Here is a 19044-nt window from a genome sequence, read left to right on the forward strand (position 1 = left end):
GGTGAATTTCACTTCCAGTACATTACAGTCATGCTATCTGTCATGCAGCACATTTCCTCCTCCCAAAGCAATACACTGTGTGCTTTGATAGGACCTTTCTAAAGCGCCTTATTAATGAATGATTGCATTGAGTCAGCTAGTCTGAACAAACCTGCAAGGAGAGCTCTGTTAGTAAAGATGGCCTCACACATTCATGGCACTCATCTATTAACCACCCTGGCTGAAGAGGGGCTGATTTTGCAAGCATCGAACCATTAGAAAACAAAAGGAGCAGATTTATATTTCTACATAGAAAGTGAAATTTTGAATGCCAAGTGCTTTAAGCCATTTCTATCATAATGGAATTCTCAAAAAATTACTTTGGCGGTTTATGATTTATTACTTTCCTGATGGATCGATGACACTTTTTGTTGTCTCTCATTTATTTGGAGGGCTTAAACTCTGCATGCAGGAGCATGCACACTGCACCCATGTTATAGGAAAGAGCAATCAAAACCACAGCTCTAAATGCAACATTTTTGACCTTTTGTTATTTTTACCTCTGAGAGTCAACATTTCTGCAACAAAGTTACACAACTGCCTACCAGTAATGTCACTTGGCCTGTGGTGAGAGCTCTGTTTGCAGAACTTAGCCATAGCAGCTGTAACTCCTCTTGATTTTTAAAAACATCTGTATGATGAGATTGCGTCTCTCCCCAGTCCTGAGAAAGGAGCAGACACCTTCCAGTACAGACTTTGCATAAGGGTAGTCCATTTGCCCATGACAATATTCCTATTCCCTTCCTCTGGACCATATGGGCAGCATTGTGTAGGGGAAGGACTGAGTGGGCTAAGGAAGAATCCACAGAAGTGACTTGCTGAATCAAGGCCTAACTTTAAGCATGAGGGTAGTCCCATTAAAATTAATGGAACTACCCATGTGCTTATAGAGCCATAGAGTTTAAGGCCAGAAGGGACCACTAAATCATCTAGTATGACTTCCTGCATGTCACAGGCCACCAACACCACCCAGCACCCGCATGCTAAATTCAGCAACCAAAATGAAACCAAAGTATTACAGCCCACAGGAGAATAGACTATTAAGTGCCACAGGCAGAGAAAAGGAGGGATGGAGGCACACCCATGCTCAAGGCCCCCGCTATGGCAGGCAAATGATTAAATGAGATGTACTCAAATAATCCTGGCAAGCTAAGCTAAACAAGGCAAGCTCTTCCAGTCTCCTCTCATAAAATAGGCCCTCCATTCCCCTGATCATCCTAGTAGAATCATAGAATATCAGGGTTGGAAGGGACCTCAGGAGGTCATCTAGTCCAACTCCCTACTCAAAATCATCCCAGCCAGGGCTTTGTCAAGCCTGACCTTAAAAACCTCTAAGGAAGGAGATTCCACCACCTCCATAGTAGCTGTTCTCTGCACCTGTTCCAGTTTAAATTAATCTTTTTGAATATGGGTGACCAGAATTGTACACAGTATTCCCAGTGAGGTCGGACCAGTGCCTTGTATAATAGCTAGTGTGACCAGACAGCAAGTGTGAAAAATCAGGATTGGGTGGGGCGGGGGGTAATAGGACCCTATATAAGAAAAAGACCCAAAAATCAGGACAGTCCCTATAAAAATCGGGACATCTGGTCACCCTAATAATGGCATTAACACTTCTTTATCTCTATTGAAAATGCCTCACCTGGTAAATCCTAGGATTGCACTTGTCTTCTTCATGGCTGCATCACATTGGTATCTCATCATCATCCTGTGATTGACCCACATTGCCAGATCTCTCTCCTTCTCTGTCGATTCCAATTTCTGAGACCCCAGCTTGTAGCCAAAATTTTTATAACTAGAGCCTAAGTGCATTACCTGGCACATTGTACTATTGATTTTGATCCCATTTCTGTCACTCCAGTATTCAAGGTCATCCATATCTTCCTCTATAATATTCCAATCCTTCTCTGTACTGACAACTTTGTATTAGCAGCAAATTTCATTAGCACCCCCTACTCTTTGTGCTAAGGTCATTAATAAAGCAGCTGGATACTGCAAAGCACTTTAGCACATGCTTAATTATAAGCATCAATGCAACTACTCAGAGGTTAATGGAGCTGCTTAAAGTGAAGCATATTTTTCTCAGCTGCATCATGCCAGAGCATTCAGTGCCTCGCAAGATCAAGCCCATAGTTAGGCATGGACCTTGCTGAATTGGGGCCATAGTCTCCTCTCTGGCCCAATAAAGATTACCAGGAAAAGGTAACAAAGCCTGACCTTTATTTTCCTTTCCACAGAGCCTCACCCATCCTATGAGTTCCAGGGGCAGACACAGCCAGGGGGATTCCATTAGCACCACTCTGGCTGGGACAAAGAGCTGGGGATAGTGGAGACCAAGGCAGCTTCAGAAATTCAGGGCCTTGGTATGGATGACCCTAGTGACTGGCAGAGTACCTGATTGATCCCTGTAGCCTATTTCATGAATGAAGAGGTCAACCCCTCGCCCAACCCATGGAATGATGCAGAGAGGCTCTCCCTGTGGAGGTCCTCCAAGAGATTTTCTGCCCCCAGGATCCCCTCATGTGGGTTTGTTTGTCATAGATACAACTGAGCATTCAACTCAGTAGATGCTCAGGCCATTGTTAAAAAATGAACACTCCACCACTTTAAATCATACAACCTTAATTATTTTCATCACTGTTTTTCTGGTTTTGTTTAAATTGGAGTTATATTTAAAAAACAAAAATATTTATTTAATAGCCATGAATAGACATCCTATTTATTTTATTCACATTTTATTGATGACATATATGGCCAAACCCTACTCAAATGCATTTTCACATTTGTAAAGCAAGTAGGATTGGTCCACTCCATGTTACCTTAAAGGATTACTATCAACATGAAAAATAACATTTCCATCTGATCGTTTTCTACCTACTATTGCTACAAGTAACTCCTGCTAGATTACAGAGGCAAATAAGACTTTAAATAAAAGTTCTCCACTGTTTGAGTCAGTTTGCTTATTTGTTGTTTTTGAATTTGACAGAACATTACGCAGTCCGTTTCACTGTTTTGTTGAGGGTCAGTTGCATCACGCTCATGCAGGGCTGTGGGAAGAGCTCATGAGCACCACAGGCTCTGGATGATGGTGTTTACCAGGAACAGCAGCAGCAAAACTGAAAGTGAAAATGTACAGGCAGCCAATAGTCATGTATATACAGAGATGAAGGGGAGGCAGCAGGAGTGATGAGCCCATGCCTGTTTGGGGGCATTGCTCTATGGATCACCTAAAAGATCTTTAAAATGAAGCTACTCACAGGCTTAAAAAATTAGGCTGGTACTTAAGTGTCTTGCTTTGTACTGGGGTCCTAGATATAGCTAAGAGGGTATGGAGGAACCTTCTGGATCACTGCTAAAAAAGAGCCTGAACCTGAAAGCGTTGAGCACTCTCATAACCACATAGCACCTTGCTCAAAGAGCATTAGTTCTGTACGTGTGCAAGAACAGGGGGGCGGGGCAAAGGTGGGGTATCTATGTGGGGGACTCCAACAAGACACTTCATTTCCTCACAACTTGCAAGAGTGGAGGGAACCTACACTTGCAGTTCCAAGCTGTAGGGGACTGTGGAACTTGTAATGTTACATCTGTGGTGTGCTTCCTCCATTCTGTTCCAACCAAGCCTGTGGGAATGAGATTCCAGCGATCAGGATTCCTCTTCCCACTGCAAATATGTAGGGCAAAGCTGTATAAATTACGCCTGATAGGTTTCCAGGAGGCAACCATAATCAGGAGAGCCCCTGGTACCATGATCATGCAGTAGACCTGTTATTCCAGGGACCAGTCACAGTGAGAAGTCAAGTAGTGTCCAGGAAGTGGTCCCTTTCCTCTGGCAAATCCCCAGAGATCCACAGTTTTGAGAAGTCCAAACCCCACATCACTGACATGTGTATCGAGGGAGAAGGGGGCAAATCCAGCCCAAAGCCAAATGAAAGAATTAGAAGGAAACCTGCAAAATTTCCACTCCCACTTAGAGAAAGATGAAGGCCTATATACTGCTGAAGAATCATTGTGTGTGAAGGGTGCACTGGGGAGCACGTTTAGGATCCATGTATCACAAATAGGAAGAAGCCATCCTGGACAACTCTATATTTTTCAAGATAAAAGTCTGACACATTTTACTGCCCTGACATTGGTTAAATTAAGCCCACAGAAAATTAAATTCAGTTATCCATAAAATAATTATACCAATATTAAAACATATATAATTTTTCCACATAAAAGTGAAATCTCCAACTTGCCATCCTAGCAGTAAAATCAATGGCCTTATCATAACTCACAGAACATCAATATTTACTGAAGTATTCAGACAGACATGCAATAAATCAAACTAGTTTCCAATGGCCTTTCAGTAGTTCAATCGTTTTAATAACATATTAAAATGAACTATTAAACAGCCATGTATTTCAGACTGTCCTGTAGTTCCTTTCTAATCCATGCTGATTACCAAGGTATTTGTGTCTAAATAGTCTCTGGCTCACTATTATAATTGGCTTACTCCTTCCTTTCCATTTTCTTCAGTGGTTCAACTATCCAGTGTTTGTAGCACTGAAAGTTAAGACTAAGGCAGTGAATTTATGATAGTACAAACACTGAACTGAAGTATGCTGTGTGATCCAGGTACTGCCTCTGTTTTCCCAGCTCCAAACTGGAGATAAAGATACTTTTCTCTCATTTGTAAAATACTTGATTTTGACGGATGAAAATCAACTTGTAACATCAAAAGGTTGTTATTAAGTATGACTGCGGTGATTCTAAAGCTATTGGAGGCAAGGGCTGTTTTCATGTTCAGTTTCGTATAGGGCTGATCATACTGTCAGTGTTCAGCCCTGTACAAAAAGTCCATCTGGCAAGGTTGTGCCTAAAACCTAAGGACCAGATTGTGCTCAGCAGTATGTGGGAGTGCAAAGCAGAGGCCTCTGGGAGCCTTCCCTCTTCCTTTGTGCTTCTGGCCAGAGACAAATGCATTCCCATTCCTTGCCCTGCCCTCTATCTCTGCAACCGCCAGTAAAACGGGCTTCCCATGTGCAAGCAGCACATGTTTCATCCTCTCAGAGGATGGCGTAAGAGTTAAGCTCTCTTTGCATTCCCGGGGACATTGAGCTTGCCTGAAGGACACTGGGGTTGATTCACAGGTCCAGACTTGTGCAGTGCTTTCATGCTGAGTGGAGAATTCTGATTCAGCAGTAGACTTCGTATTCACTGCTCCAAAAGGCACAAAGGCAGTGGAGAAACAAGCTCTGTTGTCTCCATATTATCCACTCCACAATGCGGCTGGAGGCTTCGTGGCTACACTCTGGCCCTTCCTTTGCTACAGTTTTGAGCATATCCCTCAGGACTGGATTTAAATGATTCTTATTCACTTCTTATCTCATTCTACATAGCTGTTCAAAATGGCATCAGAAGATCCTACATTCTTTTTGGACAATGTACCTGGTGCTGCTGTGACACAAACCCAACTGCTGGAAATATTTTTCCTCTCTGCTGTAAACTCTCTTTCATAGGTTTATTTCTTCCCCAGCTGATGAATTTGAAATAATCTCCATGATTTCTTGTCATGTTCTTTGAGGCCAGGTCTACACTACAAACTTACATCGATATAACTACGTTGCTCAGGAGTGTGAAAAACCCGCACCCCAGAGCAACATATTTATACCGACCTAGTCCCTGGTGCAGCTTCTCCCATTGACATAGCTACTGCTTCTCGCTGAGGTGGATTAATGACGCAGACAGAAACTCTCCCGTCAGAGTAGCAGCGTCTCCACTGAGGCACTACAACAGCACAGCTGCAGCACAGTACATGTAGGTAGGTAAGCCCTATGTGAATCCTCTCCTTTACTGACCATCAGTTTTTTCTATGTATAGTATGAGCAACATATTAAGAATCCCTCAAAACCACAATACAGTAAATGAAAGGCCATAGAAAAGCTAAACTGAAAGGGACTTAACTGCCTGTTGCCCCTTCACAACAGGATCATAGCTATTAAATTCTGTATGTGCACGCTAATTTGTTCTTCACGACATTAGTAACAAATTCATAATCTACCAATGTAGCCATGTTGCTACACCCCATGTGATCACTCGTGTAATTGGATGCAGTAAGAGAGATCATGGAGACTTCTGGGGAGGGAAATCCAGTGAGAAACCAAAGAACTGCTGTCCATTTGGAAATTCACATTGTATACAGGGGTCTACACTCGTGCTTACCAATATGACAACCGATAGATATCAGACTCTCTTTAAAGCTGCCATCTCACTTTAGAGAATGCAGTATAAGGCATAATACACATGCTGGGCCGTGGCCTCTCTTCCACTATGCAGTATGGAGGGGAGTATTTGAAAGTAAAAAAGGTCAGATGAGACCTCTAGGAATAGAGAAAAAGGCATTGGAGCTAATTAATCCTGCACTTGCAGGGAACTAACTAACCAAGGAGGGTCTTTACCATCTTTTGATTCAGTGAATTCAAACCTTAAAGGTGCAGAGCACCCTGAACTTCCATTAGAGTCAAAGGAATTGAGGAAGGTGAGCACTATACAGAATCAGGTCCAATTATTATAATATGGGTGCCCATTTTCCTCCAAGCCTGTGGTGTAATTCCTGCCTCAGCACCAGAGTTTGGAGGTTCCAGGGTATTTCAGAAGAGGGGTCTCATTGTGGGAAGGAGGAGTCAAGGAGCACCTGCTTATTACACCATGATCTCTTCCAAAAGAAGGAGATATCTGCATGTAAGAAAGTGCTGCCAATTCCAGCATTTCCTTATACTCTGCACCTCCACTGCTGTTGGAGAGGAGAGTCCTGGGTAATATGAGAGCACAGTTCCTGAGCACAGAAAGAGAACAGCACCGTAAGTCTAGTCTTGTGTGCAGAGACCTCTGGATCTGTATGGAAGCAGCTTCCACTCTCTGCAGCTCCCCAGTGTCTGTGGTGATTTGAGGCTATGGCCTTGTCAGCTAGTAACACTTTCCTCCCAGAGGGACTAAGAGGTTAGAAAGTCCATAAGGTAAAACCTCATGGAATGGCCCTTGGCCCTCATTATGTGGGTTTCCCCAGGGGAAGGCCCAGTCAGGAACCATGCTAATTTTCCAGTGAATTACATAGATGCCCCCGCTACTCACTTTCCTCCACTTCAGTATGGTGACCAGATGTCCCGATTTTATAGGGACAATCCCAATTTTGGGGTCTTTTTCTAATATACGCTCCAATTACCCCCCCACCCCAAGTCCCAATTTTTCACATTTGCTATCTGTTCACCCTACACTTAAGGAGCTTTGCTTTCAATTTACAGATTCCGCTCCTCTGGGTTTGCCAACTCAACCCAAAACTCTCTTTTCAAGATTTTAATTAATCTCAGCCTGGAACGTAAGTCTCAGGTTCTCAGCCCAGAGACAAAGGATTTTTCAATGCAGAACTTTAGCCACCAATGAATGGGGTCATATTTCAAATTAGAGAGTGAAAAAATAATATTTTTAGAAGCCTCTGACACATTCAGGTGAGTTACTTTCCCAGAATGCCATTTTCTAGGTCCAATAAACTGTCAAGTGGACTAAGTGCTTTTGTATTTTTGTTTTAGGTCAGTCAAAACAGGAGAGTTTGAGAAGATGCCGTGCAATAGATCATGATTATCACTGAAGATTTTGAACTAAAGTTGAAATTCACTCCTTCCTTCTTCTCCTCTCCATAAAGGAAATCTCTTGGGTATTGGTGGGTTGGAAGTCACCACACTCCAACAAGCAGGCTAAGAGACTGCAGCTCAGTCTCTCTACAGCCATGGCTAATATAATCTCTTTCCACCCTATGCAGGCCTTTGGATCTGCATATGCACAGATATTATAATCCCTGCTCCAGCTAATTCCCCCAAAGCCCCTTCCACTGCAGCATATCTGAGATTTCTTCCTAGCTAGCACAAGTGTGTGACAACTTCACCCTCACTCCCTCCTGTGCACTGCAACACTACAGACTGATGTGGAGCGAAGGACTTTCCTAGACCCTCTGCTGGAGTGAATTTAACCTTAAGAGAAGCATTCCCTTCTCTGACTTGCTACATTCTTGACTGCTTTCTCACATGGAATTTCCACTGACATCTAAGGGCTAGTTCTCACTGAAACTTTACAGTGCTGCAACTTTTTCACTCAGGGATGTGAAAAACACACCACTGAGCACTGCAAGTTTCAGCGCTGTTAACACTGGTAGCTATGCCCCTCGTGGAGATGGTTTTTTTGGAGCACTGGGAGAGCTCTCTCCCAGCGTTGTGCCACAACTACACAAGCCAAGTTAAAGTGCTGCCATAGCAGCACTTTAACGTTGCCAGTGTAGACAAGCCCCAAGAGAGTCCCATGCACTCAACAGAAACAGAATATGCAGTAGAGACTTTTGCCTTCCAGTGAAAGCCCTTTGGAGCTAGTTCAATCCTTTCATCAGGATTTTGTGGAGTAACAAGCCCCAAGAGTAGGAATGCCATGCGTCTGACTAAGTGGGTATTTGCCTGTTAGTCTATAAGATGCCACAGGACTCTGTCGCTTTCGTATAGACCAAGAGTAACACAGCTACCCCTCTGATACATGAATATCTAATACAAATACTTGGGGAAAACCCAGCAAAAAATTGCCACTGTGACGTTAATGTCAGAATCACAATGATCCATTCATATCATAGCACATCTAAAGGATCTACAGGTCCTGAACAATGTTTGTGTAGAAAGACTTTTCTCTTTCTTGCGTCAAGGCTAATAACCACACTCCTGCCTCTTAATCCCCACCTCAGTGCTTTGATGCATAAAAGGTATTACTTGCCTACCTCACAAGAGAGGTGTGAGGCTTAATCAATTAACTTTTGGGAAGTGACTTCAGATCCTTTGATTGCAGGCTTTATATTAGCGCTAAGCACTCATAGAAATGTAGGACTAGAAGGGATCTCAAGAACCATTTGGTCCATTCCCCTGCACTGAGACAGGATTAAGTATACCCTGGCACTTATGGCATTCTCAGTAACAGCCCAGGAGTGGAGGAGGTTTAAGTGCCCTGTTCCAAATCTCATCTCATCTCTATGCCTACAAGTAACTGAATGTATCCCTAACCAAACCAGCCTCCCAAATCATCTACAACTTCACTTCTTTTTTCACAGGTGAACCTCCTTTCTCAGAAAGGTCCAAAAGGCTATCATCCTTCCCCATCCTCCCTCCATTCCCCAGCATCTCCTCTCTCCAGAGTGAGGGAACAGCAGAGTCCATGAACCTCACCATGAAAAGTCTGCAACTTACCTTGGAAGTAGATGCCTGACTGGATTTGGAGAACCCTGGGGAGGGTTCTCGGATCCAGGGAATGGATGAATTTTGTCAGGTTTGATGCCATGGTCTGTGTCAAGGCAGCACATGCATTTGGTGTCTAAAGGCCAACACCTCCTGGGACATCCCCCATGGTACTCACAGGAACAGAGTCTGGGACATCTCTCAGAAACTTTCTGTTGCTGGAGGGAGGAGTGGGGAGGAGAGGTGAGGGAGGCGCTTCTCTTCTTTACTATGATCGCCACTTCCTCCTACTTTGGCAGCTCAAGGAGTGGGGGGCAGGGAAGACTAGGGTGAGCAATGCCACAAGAATGAGTATCAACTGACATTGCTAAGTTTATACTGCCTGGTGCTTGAGCATGTGCCAATTTAGGCTAAATGAAGTGCTGCTTATGTTGGTTGCAGCTGGTACCAAATTTAATAGGAAAGATGAGTTTCTGCAAAACTCAACCTAAAACAGGGAGTTATTTGGTTTGGTACCTGGAGGCACTAAATAGTCATCGATCCAAATGGAAAGGATTTTGTTTAATGTTAAAAATATCTGAAGCTGGAAAAACAAATCACATTTATTTTTGGAGCACTAAATATAGTTTTACATTTGCTCTTTTCAGAAACCACAAACTCTCTCTGGAGATATAAAATGAAACCGTTTTGTTTTTTTGTTTTTGCTGCCTTTAGAGAGTTCCTGTGGTGTAGTGAGGAAGGTGCAGACAAAAATATGGGCCTCTTTGGATCTGTGCATGACAATTGAATTTAGTTATGCAGAATAGCCAAGATTTTCAAAAGCAACTAGAGACTTTGGGGCTCTGACTTGAGATACCTTAGAAGAGCCTGGATTTCAGAGGGTAGGTGCCTAGCACTTTCTGAAAAATCAGACTGTTTTAAGATGTCTCAACTTGGGCACCCAAAATCACTAGTTACTTTTGAAAATCTTGGCCATTGTTCATATATAGGGATTTGGCTCTGTTATCCATAACAACGGTGAGTTGTGTCATTGATTTCAATGGCACTGCTCACAGGGTAAGGCATAAAGTCCATAAAATCATAGAGTCAACGGTAGGATTAGGGCTCTTCCTTGCTACACTGTTTCACACTCTGCAGTGACAGCAAGTTCTTCCCAGAGGCTTTGGGTACACTTGAGAGTTACAGCGCTGGTGGTGGCTTTACAGCGCTGTAAATCACTCCCTGTCCACACTGGCAAGGCACATACAGCGCTGTATCTCCATATCTCCATGGCTACAGCACTGGTTGTACTCCACCTCCCCGAGAGGAATAAAGAGTATAGTGCTGCTGCTGCAGCACTGGAGCACCAGTGTAAACAGGAAATAATCTTAGTACGCTGTGACTGACCTCCAGAAGCTTCCCATAATCCCTTTAAGTGAAGGTCTCACTCTTTGTTTTGTTGTGAACTCCGGGCTCCCTGGAGCTGCTTATCAAAAAAACAAACACAGCTACTGTTTGTTGTGAATGAGCAGAGGCAGGGGGCTCCTTTTGGAACCGCCACAGCTAGTCTTTGCTTGAGGAGAGAAGCAGTGTGGCAGGTGGGGGGGGTCCGTTTCAGCAGCGGCTGCTTATCTGGTCTGCGAGGGAAAAAAACAGCTGCTGTTTGCTTTCTGTTAGTGAGAGAGAGGGAGATGGGGGAGGGGCTCAGAACTTGCAAGGCAGCTGCTGACACAGTGTCGGCTCCAAAAATCCACTCTTTCTCCCCTACACTCCCTGTCACGCTCCACCCCACCCCGCCTTTTGAAAAGCACGTTGCAGCCACTTGAACACTGGGATAGATGCCCATAATGCACCACTCCCAGTGCCGCTGCAGGTGCTGCAGATGTGGCCATGACAGTGCGCTGGTAGCTGTCAGTGTGGACAGACTGCAGCGCTTTCCCTACTCAGCTGTACAAAGACAGGTTTAACTCCCAGCGCTGCACAGCTCCAAGTGTAGCCATACCCAAAGTATCTATGCGGTGTCAGGATAAAGCAGCAAGGTAGCTGTTTAATCAGATAGGTGGGGGAGGGGATGCCACCTACTTTAATTGTGACAGACTGACAATTTCCTGAATGAACTTTATGGGATTAAGATAAATTTTACTAAATTAAACCTTATTGAATTAGGATTAACACCTTTGGGGTACACTTATTAAAAATGCAATTCTGTGTTGTGGACCTGCAAGTTCCATCCCAGGTTGGGAGGAGGACGCTAATAAACGTCCTCCATTATCAGCCTTAGAAGCCCTCTAGAGTTCAAACTGGATACTCCAGAGACCCAGAAACAAAGAGAAGACTTTTGGATAAAAAGCCTGAGTTTAGGCTGACTCAGGGCCTTCTTCCTGATTCAGCAAATGGATAGAACCCTGGTCCATGGAGGGCCCCAGTCCATAGGGTAGGGTTGGAAGGAGGGGGTCTACTGCGGCCCCACAAGTTCCAATCGGAAGCGCTGATGAACTTGTAAGCACCAGCAAGCCTTAGTGAAGAGTGTCGAAAGCCTGCTCTTGCCAGAGCCCAGCTGAGAATCTGGCAAGTTTATTAGCTGTGTGTAGGTTATTTAATTGGTTTTCAGTTGTTTTATCTAATGCTTTTTACCTTGATTCTAATCACTCCATTATCACTCTTTGAAGAGAAAGCAAGCAGGTGTGCTTAGGCAGACTGTCTTTGCTGGGAAATACACAGTGAAAGCAGGGAACTGTACAGTCTGGATGTACGCCCATGTCAGAAGGCGGAGAGATGTTTCTCTCCAGCCAAGAGAGAACAGCAGGGAGCTGGATGCCTGAGATTGGGTGCCCTTGCTGGACCACTGAGGGGAAATACAGGTGCAGGTGCACTGCACTATGTAATGAGATGATGAGCATGATTGCCACCTGCTTTAATACTGGGGATGGGGGTTAATTTGTTTGCTTTTCTGACATGTTTTAAAATTGCCTCTTACGTGTATAACATGTCTGAGCTGTCCCTTATAAATGGGAAATGTTGACAACTCGTGTCCCCAAATCCCAGGGGCATGGGAGCCAGTTTTAGGGACAGGGTATCTGCACCAGGCACTGGATGAAGGAATGAGGATCTGATTCTGGGATGGGTAAGGGATTGCTTTACAGAATGTAGCAGATGGTTTTGTGAGCAGCGAGGTAGCAGGTGGAGAGATCACCGTTAGCAGCTGGTAACACTGCAGGGTAGAGGCATGAAAAAAAAGGACTATGGTTCTAGTAGTGACAGCTATTATTGTTGTCCTACCTAGAAAACAGATGCAGGCAATTATTTACTTGCTTTATAAAAATACCTTCTTCCTTCATTCCCTTCCAGCAACAGACACAGACACACACAAATTAAGCAAACATAATTAATCATGGGGAAAAATAATGCGCATTTCCAATCACCTTTCAGTTCAGTCATAAAGACACACAATAAAGGGTTCCGCCTCACAGGGTCCCAGTCCTGCTATGTATTTCTAATAATACCACCAAGCTCTAATACGTCCCAGTCCAGTGTTCTATCTACTAGGCAATGCTGCCTCTATTTGAGTAGTCCCAAAAAGTTCAATGCGAATTTCCGTGTGCTTAGACATTAAGCATGCATTTTGCTGGATTAGGGCCAGAGTGCTCAGCCCCTTGCAGGATTGAGCTCATAAAATTCAATAGTCTCCTAGGACAGAATGAGTGTGGAAGTTGGCTGAATTCTTCCGTTGCCCCTGGAGGCTGGGGTCAATCCAGGTCAGAGCTGTGGTGCTGCGGCCATGTCTTCCAACAGGCCCACACTTGTCCATATTGACCCAAGTCTGCGGCTAAATGGCAGCTTTCATTCTTTAGGGTCTCCTTTGACCATCACTAAATTGACATATTGATTTTCTTTAAATTTCTTTTTAGTTTCATCTGACATCAGTAGAGCAGATTTGCTGGAATGCAGCACCATGATGAATATCTAATTAACAGCAATTTATGCAAAATTATAAATTGCTTAAAAGTCGTTTAAACCTGAGTAACTAAACGTATAAGGCATAAAGTACATTTCTCTCAGGAACAAAATACAGTAAAAACTGTGTTGTTCAGCACTTTATCAACTGGAAAGCTCTATTAACTGGCATTTCTGGTATCTCCCAGTACAAATCTTCAATCTAGTAACCAGGACTAGTATACTGCCTAGGAGGTTATGCAATTGTACATTTTGCACTCTACCTTTATGCAAAAGAGGCAGAAGACAAGTAAGCAAGCTGATATCAAGGATTTATTCAAAAAAGCAGCTTCCAGGGTGTGTCATAGGGTCATTACAGATTCAGCCCAATCTCCTACACCTTCTACATCTACAGTGATTATTGATGATTATGACGACTCTGAGGCACTGCAAGACCCTGAAGTGCGTTTTGAATAATCGAAGATTAAATTATGTTCAATATAGTTTTAGTGTTAAGTATATTTTTAATGATCTGAATATACGCCATGTGCTGCACATAGTGATAGATAGTATCATAAGATAACCTACTGTGTAGAAAACTTTACCTGTATACACCTAAGTGCTTCAAGAAACCAACCACTCTGCAGTGCATTACCACTACTGGGTTGGTGAGTACCTATATGCTATTTTATACTTGATTCATTTTATTGTATTCTAATTCTTTGAAAATTGGTATTCCATTTGTAGTATAACTCTCAGTTAACCAGAATTTTTGATTAACTGGCAACCTCCATTCCCCCAACATGTCAGATAAAGCTTTCACTGTACAACTGTCAGTTGCCATGACAAAAAATTAATATGTTTACACTCATCCAAATCAGCAATGCCACCCACAGTTCATGCATTAGCACAGGAATTCTAGTCTTACTAGCACATATCATGGTAAAGTAGAGGTGCCTTTCTGTACTCTCTATCACTCTAGGGGAGCTGTTTTCAGTTTTCTGTGCGGTGCAATGTGAAAAGAGACATTTGCCATCTCTAAACAGTCACTCATTCCAAACTGTGCATCAAACAACGCTTTAGCCTCATCACCACAAATTACTGAAAGATCCTTGATTCTTGATTCTTCAGGTTAGACGAGTGGTCCCCAACTGTGGGCACCAAGCAACATTGGGGGCGGGGAGAAATGTGGCAGGGCCCAGGCCAGCCCCCATGGGGGGCAGGGAGGGAGTGCCACCTAGCCCTACTCTGCTTTCCCCCAGTTCCACTCCACCCCCGCCCCCAGCTGCAGTTCCAGCTCCCCTCCTGGCCTCAGTCCCTTGTTCCTGGCCCAACCACAGGTCCGGGCCCAGCCGCAGCTCCTGGGAGGACATGGACTGGGTAAGGGGAGGGACATGGACAAAAAAGTTTGGGGACCACTAGTTTAGACCCTCTGCTTAGCAGAACATTGACTTGAAGGAATCTCTCCTTGCTATTCATTCAGGCTCCAGTGCTGAGAACAGGAGTAATTGGGTGAAGTACAGGTAGATTATAAAAAAAAAGGCAAAATCCTCCCTCCAAATCCAGGACAGGCTGCAGCACTAGGCTTCCATCCCCTAGTGATGGAATAGAGATCACAGCTGCTCCATGACAATGTTGTGCAGGGTGACAGGGCCACTATCAGGGTCCCTGCCAACACTGCCTTCTTCACTAATCTATGTGAACCCACCACAGAGATCCCCTCTGCAGCATGCACGGGCTATACTGATCATTCTGCATGCTTACTCAACCCCTAGAACCAGGCATAGTGCTTCAATGCCACAGGGGGCCATGCTGCAGGCCCTATGCACCAGCACACATTTCACCTAAAATGCATAAATCTACAAAATTCAAGCTGGGCATATGCTCTTTTGTAGCCATTCTGTCTGCAGCTCGACTTGTGGAGGATATAATTCAAGGAGACAAGGAGAAAGAGGAGACCCTGTGACAGGGGTCTTCACCCCGTACTTTCCTTTAAGCCGTTAATGCAGGCTAAGAAGGGGGCCAATTAACCAGACAGGCCACAGCTGAGGGAGATCAAGTGGCTTAAGTAATCCCCTGAGTGAATGAGGAAGCCTCGCTGAAGAGGAACAAGCTGGGCTGGCTTTTTAAAGTCAGGAAGCTGATGGCAGAGGGGGGCTGAAGGGAAGCAGTCTGCAGCTACTCCCTGGGAGAAGGGAGGTATGTTTGGGGGCTATAGAGACAAATAACCCATGGTTACTCCCTGGGAGGAGGGAGTTGTGAGGCTAGCAAACCCAGAGAAGTGAGGATAGCCAGATGGTATGGAAGAGGCTCCAAGAAAGACAGCAAGGTTCAGGAGGGAGCAGACCTTGGCTGCTGACTAGAGGGTCCCTGAGCTGGAACCTGGCACAGAGGGTGGGCCAGGGTTCCCCTGCCAGCCACTGAGGAAGTGACACCATGGGGCACCGAATAGGAAGACTGCCTGAGACTGCTGGTGAGGAGAGATGACTTTGATGCGCTGGAAGGAAGAAACATGCATAGTGACCTGGTTGGAGGGCCAAGTTGCGAAGAAAGAGCACCTGGAATTGCAGAGACAGACAGAGAGCAGCAGCAGGATGTGCAGCGAGCAGCAGAAGGGGGCCTCTGATTTGGAAGCAGCTAATCCCCAGATCGGCCAGGAGGAGGAACCCCTAGCAGTGACTGGACCCTGTCATACACCCATTTATCAATCCATCACAAGACAGGCTACTTCAGGAAATGGTTGGGAACTAGTGACTTATAGGATAAGATTGAGAGATCTAAATATATAGAAATTAGCTGAGCAATGATTAAGGAGACAACAGAGACAGCTGGTCAAAAAATGGAATTTTCAAAATTTCAATTAAATTGTTCCGCAAACATTTTTCCAGTAGCTCACACAGTGGTTGGAATTTTCCAACAATTCCAAAATTCCAACACATTTTCCAATCAGCTGTAACTATAACCATGTACAATTGTTTATACTTCTCCAGCACCAAGGATGAAGAGGAGTTATATATATAAGGTGCGTAACCAGGCATTGGAATTCCGAAGGGAGATGCTCACTGTGAATGGGGTGAAGGAGTTTATTAGCTCTAGGTATAAGGGATATAGAGGAAGTATTTGGGCAGAAAAAACCATAATCCATGAAACAGAGGAACAGCCAAGACCGGGGAGGAAATTTAGGCTGATGTTTTTAGTTTTTGATGTTTAAGTTACCAATCAAATCAGTCCTCATGAAAGCAGTAAGTTAGGAATCAATGTAGTGTGTATATAGATTCTTTTCAGAGCAAGTTGGGAACTCCAACTGCCAGAAAGAATAAATTTAGACAATGTTAGGAAGTTCTTCCTGACACAAATGTATTGGGCTATGAAATAATCTCCCCAGGGAACAGGTGAACAACTTGGTACATTTAAACCCAGACTAAATAAATCACTATAAGGTACCGTGCAACAATTCTGCACAAGAGGAGGTGGGAAATGGAATAGGAGACTTAATAGGCATATTCTAATCTCTTTGATTCTATTATCTCAGCTGCTGAAGCAGAACTTTACAGTTTTTGATGACACGCCTCTAGAGAAGGACCCAGCATACTTCCAGGAAGCGATGTTGGTGACTTAGTGGTGGGGATGCTTTCCTCTGAATCAGTACTGATTCAGAACCCAATGTGGTCCTGTGCAGCCTAGGTTGGAAGTGACTCACCGTCGTCAATTAACCGTGTCTTTTCAGTGTCCTTTGTGAAATAAGTTGATGGTCTCAGTCCACTACTTAGTGGACATATGTCCACATCACAAAAAACACCTTCACAATTGGCACCTTTGCCTTGCTGGCAGTGCCGGGGCTAAGGCATGCTAGCGGGGCGGTCTGAGAAAGCTACTTTTATTGCTGCACCTGTTCTGTAGATAGAGAGAATCAATTCTTCAGTATTATCATCTGGCCTTTTACAAGCACTGAAATCACTTCCGTAAAATACAAGACTAGCTCAGTTAACTTGTCATCAACACGTCTTTTCCTCAAATAGCTGCAAGACAAGTAAATTGCTTCTAATGTTATTTTAATAAGATGTAGTTGAAATATTAGGGAAAGTTATTATGTGCTATGTTTCAGTATGTGAAAGAAAATAGTTTTTAATATTCCTACCAACTTCCACATCAAACCTCTGCTGACATTCACCTCAACACCTTCATGTTTGGTAGAGGCCTTTTTATCTAGCAGACAAAGGCATAGTGAGATCCAATGGGAACTAAAGCTAGACAAATTCATACTAAAATAATAAACATGCATTTTAAAGTGAGGGTGACTAGCCACTGGAACTTATCAAGAAATGTGGTGAGTTCCCCATCGCTCAAAGTCTTTAGATCAAGAATGGATGTCCTTCTAAGAGAGCTGCTCTAACTCCACCACAAGTTGCTGGGCTTGAAGCAGAAGTTGCTGGGTGAAATATTATGGCCTGTTTTATGCAGAAAGTCAGACTAGAAGATCATAATGTTTCCTCTTGACCTTTAAATATATGAAAATTGTGATGCAGCATGACCATAATGTGAATTTTCCATTATGTTCTCAGTAGCTAATTCTGAAGTTGTTTGACATTTTCTTATGGTTCAGCAGTGAGAGCTTAGACTAGCTTAATAATAAACCTAAATGGCTTAGCAGAACTTGGTGAAAGTCTGCAAGCCATGGTTCTTGAGCCCAGAGTGCTAGTTGCCAATGTTTGACTCTAATAGACAGTCAAGAATCAAGTGTACCCCCCAGGGCATATCTTTATATATTATACTTTAAAACTTAGTAACATTTTTGCTAAACTATTTTTGACTGAACAACCACCACCTAGATATAGAACATTTCCTATGTTTTAGGGACTGATCCATCTCCTATTGAAATTAATGAGTGGCTGTCCACTGAGTTTAATGGGAGTTGGACTGGGTCCTCACAACGGAGGGTTAATAGTTCTCTCTGGTCATTGGTTCCTAAGAAACACCATACACAGTGGGTGATATTGCTATTTTAATTTACTAGATTTTGCTATTTTAATTTACTAGATTAAAGTGAAGAACGTTAATCGCTCTTTTTCAGTTTCTTTAATGCGTGTTGATGGCTTCGCGTGAACCAGAAATTTCTATGAAGTGTATCTCTAGTGCACTAATTCAGAACATATGATCTGGGATTATATGTCGTTTTAGAATTGTGCATGAATTTGACATGCATGAAACTGAAAGGCTGGAGTGCCACGTAGTGCAGCAGCTCTCACAATGCAAACCTAAACCTACCTGGTGCAGAAAGGGGGGTGATCTGAAAAGTAGGCGATGAGCCAAAAATTCCTGCTTTCTAATCCCTGTTATTGCACTGACTCTGTAGTCCTGGGTAACTCACTTAAACTCCCCACCTAAGTTTCCTCCATTTGTAAAAGGGGATTGATACTTACCTACCTTCACAAGCATATTGTGAAGATTGATTAACATTTTGCAGAGTACTTTGAAGATACAGTTATGTAGATACTAAATACAGTATTACTTATTATTGTATTTCTGGGCCTTTCTAGCAAAAAGACAATCCTGCCAAGTAGTAGTAGTTATGCAGAATAGGCACCAAATATTATCATCACTTGATAAACTAATTCAGGATTTGAAACCCCAGACCTCCATCTGTGTCAGAGCAGAGTATGAATGCCTACTCTTACTGTATCTAGAGCTGTGTGACTAACTGATTGTTTGGTTCACTGGCAATTAAAAAAAAAAGTCAGGTAAACCTCCACCCAAAACTTTTTGGAAATTTGGGTGAATTGAAAATTAAAAAAAAATTCATTTCATGTCAAGCAAAATTTGTTTTAAACCTTTTATTTTTTAAAAATAAAAA

The 19044-nt window shown here is 43.4% G+C and overlaps 1 protein-coding gene across 1 annotated transcript in view; it reads right to left on the reverse strand.

The window, feature by feature from the left end:
- Window positions 1–9489, reverse strand: part of THEMIS (thymocyte selection associated) — a 103531-nt gene extending 94042 nt beyond the window's left edge. The window contains 1 exon segment of the mRNA XM_030556264.1: window positions 9294–9489. Coding sequence (XP_030412124.1) covers window positions 9294–9384 — 91 coding nt within the window. The 5' untranslated portion in view covers window positions 9385–9489.
- Window positions 9490–19044: the final 9555 nt, after the last annotated feature.

This window comes from Gopherus evgoodei, chromosome 3 (assembly GCF_007399415.2).
Source record: "Gopherus evgoodei ecotype Sinaloan lineage chromosome 3, rGopEvg1_v1.p, whole genome shotgun sequence".
Classification (NCBI taxonomy): Eukaryota; Metazoa; Chordata; order Testudines; family Testudinidae; genus Gopherus; species Gopherus evgoodei.